Source organism: Pleurodeles waltl, chromosome 4_2, assembly GCF_031143425.1.
Source record: "Pleurodeles waltl isolate 20211129_DDA chromosome 4_2, aPleWal1.hap1.20221129, whole genome shotgun sequence".
Taxonomy (NCBI): domain Eukaryota; kingdom Metazoa; phylum Chordata; class Amphibia; order Caudata; family Salamandridae; genus Pleurodeles; species Pleurodeles waltl.
This window is the reverse complement of record NC_090443.1, coordinates 327,620,295-327,631,823: the sequence shown is the minus strand read 5'-3', so window position 1 is coordinate 327,631,823 and position 11,529 is coordinate 327,620,295. Positions and strand designations below refer to the sequence as shown.

General features: G+C 48.1%; 1 protein-coding gene across 1 annotated transcript in view; it reads right to left on the bottom strand.

The window, feature by feature from the left end:
* Positions 1-963: 963 nt before the first annotated feature.
* DMC1 (DNA meiotic recombinase 1) overlaps positions 964-11,529 on the bottom strand; it is a 1,145,966-nt gene continuing 1,135,400 nt past the window's right edge. Inside the window, exon 12 of the mRNA XM_069233161.1 lies at positions 964-1,178. Within this exon, the coding sequence (XP_069089262.1) occupies positions 1,109-1,178 (70 nt within the window). The 3' untranslated portion in view covers positions 964-1,108. The remainder of the gene's footprint in view (positions 1,179-11,529) is intronic.

The window sequence follows — 11,529 nt, the reverse complement described above, 5'->3', positions numbered from 1 at the left end:
GGACGGTATTTTACCAGTCCAACGCTGTAATACTGTGCCTGGAGTGGTAAATGGCTTTTGTCATTTTACAGCTCGGCAAGGTTGACACTGTGTCAAACCTATGCTTAAAGACTTTGCTGTACAAATGGCAAAAGACTTTGTCACTATCTAGCTCGGCGTGGATAGCACTGTGCTGATCCAATGCTTAAAAAGTTTGCTAGGTAAACAGACATTTGAGGTGAGCAAATCTAGAGTGTTGCTGGTTGCTCCTTACTAGAGCTGCTCTCCTCCTAAACTTGAAAACTACCGAAAGTTCTCTATTCTTTTTTGCATAATTTTATGTGTCACTCTAACCCTGAAAGGGATTTGTTTTGATATATATATATATATATATATATATATATATATATATATATATATATATATATATATATATATATATATAGTATGCCATTTCATGAAGTCTCGCCCCATGGGACAGCACACTAGTACATCTGAGGCTGCACCTAGCCTTTCCTCACCGGCCCGCTAGGCACTGCAGATGCCCCCCACCCCATTTCCCCACCTGGTCCTCCCGGGCTGTTGATTTCTACTGTTACAATGACAATGTTGATGTTTTTATGCGCAGCCCCATATTTGTTGGAGGGGTGGTAATAGGCACTCTTCCTCCGCACTGTTTCTTGGGCTTCCCATAGGTCCACTTGGGCACCTTCAAGCATGTGGGTGGTTATGCTTGTCGAACCGTTTGATCATCAGCTAGCTTGTTGGTTTGTCTTTGGAAAGCTCAATAAAGATATTTATGGGGGAAAAGCACACAGGAGAGTGGCAAAACAAAAAAGTAAATGTATAGCAATGGGCGGAGGTGTTTTTTAGATCAGCTGTAGACATGTCCCCAATAGGTCTTTTGCAAGTAGAGCTGTGCTTTCTGACAAGTTTCGACCTAAAAACGACCAATGTAAGACAGTAGAGGCAATCGAAGCTTGTCAATTAAAACACTTTTATAATGAATATTTTATACCAACAAGTTGTACAATAAACACAGAACACTTTGGTGCACTAGCCCCTAGTACTCCAGCACACATTGATGAAATATCTTGAGCCAGCCTTTGCCAGCAGAGGGCCCTCTGCCTCATTCTTTAGCGTCACTGATTCCTCCAGTAGTGATGGCAAACGTTGCTTCATTTTCAGGCATATCTGGGCTAGGTTAAAAAAAGAAATTACTTATTTGAAGTGAAAATAGCTTTTAATAGAATTTATTTAGATATAAAAATGTTTATCTAGAAAAACAAGCCTGTAAACAATATATCACGCATAACTATAAGAATAAAACAGTTACAAAAACAGAAAAAAAAAATTCTAAAAATTATCTGATGAGGCTGACTACACGACTACAATACATATGGACTATAAGATTCACAGCTGCTTTCTGAGAAACAGCTTGACACTTTAACATTTTAAAAACGTTTTAGGCTCATTTGCCTTACTCTTAAAAACATTGGACAATCCATCAATACATAAGAACTTGTACACTTACCATTAGAAATATAAATACACTTCCAATCAGTATTGTTATCGTTATTGGTAATTGTGGGACAGAGAACAAACAAATGATTCCTAAAAGAAACGTAAGAATCTTTGTCCTCACGATGTGATCTGGTAATTGCTCTAAATACGGGAAGTGGTCTTTATTCCCTAGTGATAGTAATGTCAACAAAATAGTTTTCCTTGTTAAATAATCACACTCCTTTCTATCAGATTCTCCTGATGCCTGTTTCGAAGGGAATAGATCCCATGCCTCCGTTTTACCGAATGTGACAGGCAACTCTTAAAATGCATTCGTCTGCTTTACTAAATACCTTGCCACGCTTACTTGTGCCTCGTTAATTTCTGTTGCCCATTGTAAAATATATACTGGAAAAAAGTGTTATTTGGTGTCCTCTGATTGAATAAGTCAATGAGATCTAAGTTTTGGTTCATGCCTGAACCCCTTGGCCACCTTACTGGACAGGATATTTAAAGTATGTTTTAAGCACTATCTACAGGGTCAAATTACTCTTGGGCCATAATGAATTAATTCCGTTCCATAGATAGCGAGAGGGAAGAGTATGATTCAAAACATGATGAAGGGGTACTGAAATAGGTGTTGCCAGCCGATAACGGTATGGTGTAAAGTATGGCAACCGGTAGCCACTAGACAGTGGTTATAATTTATACTTGTGAAAGAGCAAAAGATGCTGTAGGAAGTTGGCTCTGTATGTGCTATTTCAAAGTAAGAAATAGCATGCACAGAGTCCAAGGGTTCCCCTTGGAGGTAAGATAGTGGCAAAAAGAGATAATTCTAATGCTCTATTTTGTGGTAGTGTGGTCGAGCAGTAGGCTTATCAGAGGGTAGTGTTAAGCATTTGTTGTACACACACAGGCAATAAATGGGGAACACACACTCAAAGACAATTCCAGGCCAATAGGTTTTTATATAGAAAAATATCTTTTCTTAGTTTATTTTAAGAACCACAGGTTCAAGATTTACAAACAATACTTTAAATGAAAGGTATTTCATTTATGAACTTTCGGAACTTTGAATTAGCAAAATAGCATATACAGTTTTCACACAAATGGCAATAAGCTATTTTAAAACTAGACAGTGCAATTTTCAACAGTTCCTGGGGGAGGTAAGGGTTTGTTAGATTTGCAGGTAAGTAAACCACCTACAGGGTTCAAAGTTGGGTCCAAGGTAGCCCACCGTTGGGGGTTCAGAGCAACCCCAAAGTTACCACACCAGCAGCTCGGGCCGGTCAGGTGCAGAGGTCAAAGTGGTTCCCAAAACGCATAGGCTTCAATGGAGAAGGGGGTGCCCAGGTTCCAGTCTGCCAGTAGGTAAGTACCCGCGTCTTCGGAGGGCAGACAAGGGGGGTTTTGTAGGGCACGGGGGGGACACAAGTCCACACAAAAAGTACACCCTCAGCGGCACGTGGGCGGCCGGGTGCAGTGTGCAAACAGGCGTCGGGTTCGCAATAGGATTCAATGGGAGACCAAGGGGTCTCTTCAGCGATGCAGGCAGGCAAGGGGGGGGCTCCTCGGGTAGCCACCACCTGGGCAAGGGAGAGGGCCACCTGGGGGTCGCTCCTGCACTGGAGGTTGGATCCTTCAGGTCCTGGGGGCTGCGGGTGCAGTGTCCTTACCAGGCGTCGGGTCTTTGAAGCAGGCAGTCGCGGTCAGGGGGAGCCTCTGGATTCCCTCTGCAGGCTTCGCTGTGGGGGCTCAGGAGGGTCAACTCTGGCTACTCACAGGCTCGCAGTCGCCGGGGAGTCCTCCCTGCAGTGTTGGTTCTCCACAAGTCGAGCCAGGGGCGTCGGGTGCAGAGTGCCAAGTCTAACGCTTCCGGCGGGAAACGTGTGTTCTTTCAAAGTTGCTTCTTTGTTGCAAAGATGCTTCTTTCTTGGAGCAGAGCCGCTGTCCTCTGGAGTTCTTTGTCCTTTTAGATGCAGGGTAGTCCTCTGAGGCTTCAGAGGTCGCTGGACCCTGTGGAACGCGTCGCTGGAGCAGTTCTTTTGAAGGGGGAGACAGGCCGGTAGAGCTGGGGCCAAAGCAGTTGGTGTATCCGTCTTCTCTTCATGTTTTTCAGCTCAGCAGTCCTTCTTCATCTTAGGTTGCAGGAATCTATCTTGCTGTGTTCTGGGAGCCCCTAAATACTCGATTTAGGGGTGTGTTTAGGTCTGGGGGGTTAGTAGCCAATGGCTACTAGCCCTGAGGGTGGCTACACCCACTTTGTGCCTCCTCCCTGAGGGAAGGGGGGGCACATCCCTCTCCCTATTGGGGGAATCCTCCATCTGCAAGATGGAGGATTTCTAAAAGTCAGAGTCACCTCAGCTCAGGGCACCTTAGGGGCTGTCCTGACTGGCCTGTGACTCCTCCTTGTTTTTCTCATTATCTCCTCCGGCCTTGCCGCCAAAAGTGGGGCCGTGGCCGGAGGGGGCGGGCAACTCCACTAGCTGGAGTGCCCTGGGGTGCTGTAACAAAGGGGGTAAGCCTTTGAGGCTCACCGCCAGGTGTTACAGTTCCTGTAGGGGGAGGTGAGAGGCACCTCCACCCAGTACAGGCTTTGGTACTAGCCACAGAGTGACAAAGGCACTCTCCCCATGTGGCCAGCAACATGTCTGGTGTGTGGCAGGCTGCTAAAACTAGTCAGCCCACACTGGTAGTCGGTATGGTTTCATGGGGCACCTCTAAGATGCCCTCTGGGGTGTATTTCACAATAAAATGTACACTGGCATCAGTGTGCATTTATTGTGCTGAGAAGTTTGATACCAAACTTCCCAGTTTTCAGTGTAGCCATTGTGGTGCTGTGGAGTTCGTGTATGACAGACTCCCAGACCATATACTCTTATGGCTACCCTGCCCTTACAATGTCTAAGGTTTTGCTTAGACACTGTAGGGGAATAGTGCTCATGCACATATGCCCTCACCTATGGCATAGTGCACCCTGCCTTAGGGCTGTAAGGCCTGCTAGAAGGGTGACTTATCTATACCTGTAGGCAGTGTGAGGTTTGCACGGCACCCTGAGGGGAGTGCCATGTCGACTTAGTCATTTTATCCCCACCAGCACACACAAGCTGGCAAGCAGTGTGTCTGTGCTGATTGAGGGGTCTCCAGGGTGGCATAAGACATGCTGCACCCCTTAGAGACCTTCCCTGGCATCAGGGCCCTTGGTACCAAGGGTACCAGTTACAAGGGACTTACCTGGATGCCTGGGTGTGCCAACTGTGGAAACAAAGGTACAGGTTAGGGAAAGAACACTGGTGCTGGGGCCTGGTTAGCAGGCCTCAGCACACTTTCAAATCATAACTTGGCATCAGCAAAGGCAAAAAGTCAGGGGGTAACCATGCCAAGAAGGCATTTCCTTACACCAACCCCCCACCCCCCTAAACGAAAGAGGATGAGACTAACCTTTCCCAAGAGAGTCTTCATTTTCTAAGTGGAAGAACCTGGAAATGCCATCTCCATTGGCATGGGCAGTCCCAGGTCTGTGTTCCACTATAAAGTCCATTCCCTGTAGGGAGATGGACCACCTCAACAGTTTTGGATTTTCACCTTTCATTTGCATTAGCCATCTCAGAGGTCTGTGGTGAGTTTGAACTACAAAGTGAGTACCAAAGAGGTCTGGTCTCAGCTTCTTCAGGGACCAAACCACAGCAAAGGCCTCCCTCTCAATGGCACTCCAACGCTGCTCCCTGGGGAGTAACCTCCTGCTAATGAAAGCAACAGGCTGGTCAAGGCCATCATCATTTGTTTGGGACAAAACTGCCCCTATCCCATGTTCAGAGGCATCAGTCTGCACAATGAACTGCTTGGAGTAATCTGGAGCTTTGAGAACTGGTGCTGTGCACATAGCTTGTTTCAGGGTGTCAAAGGCCTGTTGGCATTCTACAGTCCAGTTTACCTTGTTGGGCATTTTCCTGGAGGTAAGTTCTGTGAGGGGTGTCACTATAGATCCATATCTCTTCACAAACCTCCTGTAGTACCCAGTCAAGCCAAGGAATGCCCTGACTTGAGTCTGGGTTTTTGGAGCTGCCCAGTCCAGAATAGTCTGGATCTTGGGCTGGAGTGGCTGAACTTGGCCTCCACCTACAAGGTGTCCCAAGTAAACCACATTTCCTTGCCCTATCTGGCATTTGGATGCCTTGATAGAGAGGCCTGCAGATTGCAGGGCCTTCAAAACCTTCTTCAGGTGGACCGGGTGATCCTGCCAGCTGGAGCTAAAGACAGCAATATCGTCAAGATAAGCTGCACTAAAGGACTCCAAGCCAGCAAGGACTTGATTCACCAACCTTTGGAAGGTGGCAGGGGCATTCTTTAAAGCAAAGAGCATAACAATAAACTGATAATGCCCATCAGGTGTGGAGAATGCTGTCTTTTCTTTTGCTCCTGGTGCCATTTTGATTTGCCAGTACCCTGCTGTCAAATCAAAGGTACTTAAGTATTTGGCAGCATCTAGTTTGTCTATCAATTCATCTGCCCTTGGAATGGGATGGGCATCTGTCTTGGTGACAGAGTTAAGTCCCCTGTAGTCCACACAAAACCTCATCTCTCTCTTTCCATCCTTGGTGTGAGGTTTGGGGACTAAGACTACTGGGCTAGCCTAGGGACTGTCAGAGTGCTCAATGACTCCCAATTCCAGCATCTTGTGGACTTCCACCTTGATGCTTTCCTTAACTTGGCCAGACTGTCTGAAAATTTAGTTTTTGACAGGCATGCTGTCTCCTGTGTCCACATCATGGGAACACAGGTGTGTCTGACCAGGGGTTAGGGAAAAGAGCTCAGCAAACTGTTGCAGGACCTTCCTACAGTCAGACTGCTGTTGGCCAGAGAGGGTGTCTGAGTAGATCATTCCATCAACTGAGCCATCTTTAGGGTCTGTGGAGAGAAGATCAGGGAGAGGTTCACTCTCAGCTTCCTGGTCCTCATCTGTTACCATCAAAAGATTCACATCTGCCCTGTCATGGAAGAGTTTTAGGCGGTTCACATGGATCACCCTTTTGGGGGTCCTGCTAGTGCCTAGGTCTACCAGGTAGGTGACCTGACTCTTCCTTTCTACCACTGGGTAAGGGCCACTCCATCTGACCTGAAGTGCCCTGGGAGCCACAGGCTCCAGAACCCAGACTTTCTGCCCTGGCTGAAACTCAACCATAACAGCCTTTTGGTCACACCACATCTTCTGGAGTTGTTGGCTGGCCTCAAGGTTTTTGCTTGCCTTTTCCATGTACTCTGCCATCCTTGAACGTAGGCCCAGTACATAGTCCACTATATCTTGTTTAGGCTCATGAAGAGGTCTCTCCCAGCCTTCTTTTACAAGAGCTAGTGGTCCCCTTACAGGATGGCCAAACAGAAGTTCAAAGGGGGAAAACCCTACTTCCTTCTGAGGCACCTCTCTGTAGGCGAAAAGCAGACATGGCAAGAGGACATCCCATCTCCTTTTGAGTTTTTCAGGGAGCCCCATGATCATGCCTTTCAATGTCTTGTTAAATCTTTCTACAAGACCATTGGTTTGTAGATGGTATGGTGTGGTGAATTTGTAAGTCACCCCACACTCATTCCACATATGCTTCAGGTATGCTGACATGAAGTTGGTACCTCTGTCAGACACCGCCTACTTAGGAAATCCCACTCTGGTAGAAATACCAATGAGTGCTTTGGCTACTGCAGGGGCAGTAGTCGACCTAAGGGGAATTGCTTCAGGGTATCTAGTAGCATGATCCACTACTACTACTAGTATGTATTTGTTCCCTGAGGCTGTGGGAGGTTCTAGTGGACCCACTATGTCCACACCCACTCTTTCAAAGGGGACCCCCACCACTGGAAGTGGAATGAGGGGGGCCTTTGGGTGTCCACCTGTCTTACCACTGGCTTGACAGGTGGTACAGGAGACACAAAACTCCTTGACCTTCTGGGACATGTTGGTCCAATAGAAGTGGTTGACTAATCTCTCCCAAGTCTTGGTCTGTCCCAAATGCCCAGCAAGAGGAATATCATGAGCTAAGGTCAGAATGAACTCCTGAGGCACTACCACTCTCCTAGTGGCACCAGGTTTGGGATCTCTTGCCTCAGTGTAAAGGAGTCCATCTTCCCAATAGACTCTATGTGTTCTTGTTATTTTTCCTTTGGACTCTTCAGCAGCTTGCTGCCTAAGGCCTTCAAGAGAGGGACAGGTTTCTTGCCCCTTACACAACTGTTCCCTTGAGGGCCCCCCTGGGCCTAGGAGCTCAACATGATAAGGTTCTAACTCCATGGGCTCAGTTCCCTCAGAGGGCAGAACTTCTTCCTGGGAAGAGAGGTTCTCTTTTTCTTGTTGTGTTGAAACTGGTTCCCCAGTCTTCTTTCCTTTTCTCTTGGAGGGTTGGGCCCTTTTCCAGGCTCCAACACCACTTTTTCACCCTGAGCCTTGCACTGTGCCCTTGTCTTGACACACACCAGTTCAGGGATACCCAGCATGGCTGCATGGGTTTTGAGTTCTACCTCAGCCCATGCTGAGGACTCCAGGTCATTTCCAAGCAAACAGTCTACCGGGATATTTGAGGAGACCACCACCTGTTTCAGGCCATTGACCCCTCCCCTCTCTAAAGTTACCATAGCCATGGGATGTACTTTAGTCTGATTGTCAGCGTTGGTGACTGGATAAGTTTGTCCAGCCAGGTATTGACCAGGGGAAACCAGTTTCTCTGTCACCATGGTGACACTGGCACCTGTATCCCTTAGGCCTTCTACACTTTTCCCATTAATTAAGAGCTGCTGCCTGTATTTTTGCATATTAGGGGGCCAGGCAGCCAGATTGGCTAAATCCACCCCACCCTCAGAGACTAATGTAGCTTCAGAGTGAACCCTGATTTGCTCTGGGCACACTGTTGATCCCACTTGGAGACTGGCCATTCCAGTGTGAGCTGGAGTAGAGTTAGAAGGGGAACTTTTCTTGGGACAGGCCTTGTCTCAAAGTTTGGTGTCCTTGCTGATTACAGCTACAACACCAGGCCTTTTTGGGATCAAAGTTTTTACCCTTGTACCCAAAACTGGATTGTGAAGAGGCTCTGGACCCTCCCTCCTGAGCTGGTTTTTGGGGCCCTTTAGAAGACTCTTTACTTTTTCTCTTGGATGACTCAACACTCTTCCCCTGGGGAGTCTTTGTGACCCCTTTCTTTTGGTCACCCCCTGTGGAGGTCTTGGTCACCCTAGTCTTGACCCAATGGTCCGCCTTCTTCCTCAATTCTTGGGGAGAAATTGGTCCTAGGTCTACCAGATGCTGATGCAGTTTATCATTGAAACAATTACTTAACAGGTGTTCTTTCACAAATAAATTATACAGCCCATCATAATCATTTACACCACTGCCATGAATCCAACCATCCAGTGTTTTCACTGAGTAGTCTACAAAATCAACCCAGGTCTGGCTCGAGGATTTTTGAGCCCCCCTGAACCTAATCCTGTACTCCTCAGTGGAGAATCCAAAGCCCTCAATCAGGGTAGCCTTCATGAGGTCATAGGATTCTGCATCTTTTCCAGAGAGTGTGAGGAGTCTATCCCTACACTTTCTAGTGAACATTTCCCAAAGGAGAGCACCCCAGTGAGATCTGTTTACTTTTCTGGTTGCACAAGCCCTCTCAAAAGCTGTGAACCATTTGGTGATGTCATCACCATCTTCATATTTAGTTACAATCCCTTTTGGGATTTTCAACATGTCAGGAGAATCTCTGACCCTATTTATGTTGCTGCCACCATTGATGGGACCAAAACCCATCTCTTGTCTTTCCCTTTCTATGGCTAGGAGCTGTCTCTCTAAAGCCAATCTTTTGGCCATCCTGGCTAGCAGGAGGTCCTCTTCATTGAGGCTGCCCTCAATGCTTCCAGAGTTGCTGGACTCTCCTGTGAGAGAAGCAGCATCTCTGACTATCACATTTGGAGTCAGGGTTTGAGAGACCCCGGGCTCCCTTTCTAGGACTGGGGGTGGGAAATCCTCCAGTTCTCTAGGTTCCCCCTCTGTGAGGCCATCATCAGAGGGGTTGTTTTTAGCAAACTCTGCCAAAAGCTCCTGAAGCTGTACTTTGGTAGGGTTTGAACCAGTTTTAATCTTTTTGATTTTGCAGAGAGACCTTAACTCTGACATCCTAAGATGCAGGTAAGGGGTGAGGTTGAGTTCCATCACAATCTCTTCTGCATTAGACATTATGGTGGTCATTACAACCCTGGCGGACGGTGTTAAAGATGCGGTAATACCGCAAACAGTCAGACGGACAAAAAAAGGGAATTATGACCCTGGCGGAAACCGCCAACAAAGACAGCCACTTTAACACTTCGCCGGCCACGGCGGTACAGACAAGCAGCGCTGCGGTCACCGCCAACAGACAGGCGGGAGACAAGGTTCCGCCCACAGTATCACAACAGGCCAATCCGCCACCTTTTCCGGGGCGGATTCACCGTGGATAAAAACACGGCGGAAACAGCTTTTGCAATGGGAAAACGCTCACCTTCTACACATCCCACGAGGAACGACGACTCCATGGACCCCAAACTCCATATACTACCTGCCCTTGTCTTTCTGCTCCTTCACGACCAACAGCGACGTAGGCGCAGAAGATACCGGTGAGTACAGCACCTACGACACGGGGGAGGCAAAAGTTAGGGGGACACCCACCAAACACCCCCACCCTCGCATATTACAACATACACACCAATGCAGTCACAAACATCACAGTAACAACCCACAATGCCCCCGGAAGAATGCAAAGACAATGCGAAATTCGGTCAAACTTTGTAATGTGCCAATATACATGTCATACAAAAATAAACAAATATATATGTATACTAAAATCACTCTTATTTACATATATACAATCCGAGAAGTAGTGCAGATATGTACACAACAATGTCCGTGCACAAACAGTCCAAAAATGCATGGGCGAGGCCCACAATAGATACCTGACCAAAATCGGAGAGAACACTGCCGGGGCATCAGATTGAAACACAACAGGCACTTCAGGGGGAAGGGAAGGGGGGGCACCTCAGCCACATAAACGCAAAGCCAGATCCACGACGGGGCTCTATGCCCATTGATGTATCCTGGGGAGTGCAAAGCCACAGTCTCTCAAGTCACTACAGTGGGTGGGGTGCCCACTGTTACATCCTGGGGAGTGCAAAGCCACAGTCTCTCAAGTCTCTAAAGTGGGTGGGTTGCCCACTGTGCCATCCTGGGGAGTGCAAAGCCACAGTCTCTCTAGTCCATACAGTGGGTGGGGTGCCCACTGTCACATCCTGGGGAGTGCAAAGCCACAGTCTCTCTAGTCCATACAGTGGGTGGGGTGCCCACTGTCACATTCTGGGGAGTGCAAGCCACAGTCTTTCAAGTAGATACAGGTCCATACTGGTATTGGGGGGTGACTGGTGCCCAGACTGGATGAGTCTCCCCGGGAATGGTAGTGTCCTGTCACTGTCCCAGCTGCACATGGGATAAGGATGCCTGATGTGGTGGGCCATTCATTCCTACCCGGTGCATTGCCCTCTTCAGCAGTGCTTTGACATGGCGGTCTTTGCCCTCTTCAGCGGTGCTTTGACATGGCGGTCTTTGCCCTCTTCAGCGGTGCTTTTGACATGGCGGTTCAGGACTGTTCAGCGGTGCCATGACATGGCGGTCTTTGCCCTCTTCAGCGGTGCTTTGACATGGCGGTCTTTGCTCTCTTCAGCGGTGCTTTTGACACGGCGGTTCAGGACTGTTCAGCGGTGCCATGACATGGCGGTCTTTGCCCTCTTCAGCGGTGCTTTGACATGGCGGTCTTTGCCCTCTTGAGCGGTGCTTGTGACATGGCGGTTCAGGACTGTTCAGCGGTGCCATGACATGGCGGTCTTTGCCCTCTTCAGCGGTGCTTTGACATGGCTGTCTTTGCCCTCTTCAGCGGTGCTTTTGACATGGCGGTTCAGGATTGTTCAGCGGTGCCATGACATGGCGGTCTTTGCCCTCTTCAGCGGTGCTTTGACATGGCGGTCTTTGCCCTCTTCAGCGGTGCTTTTGAC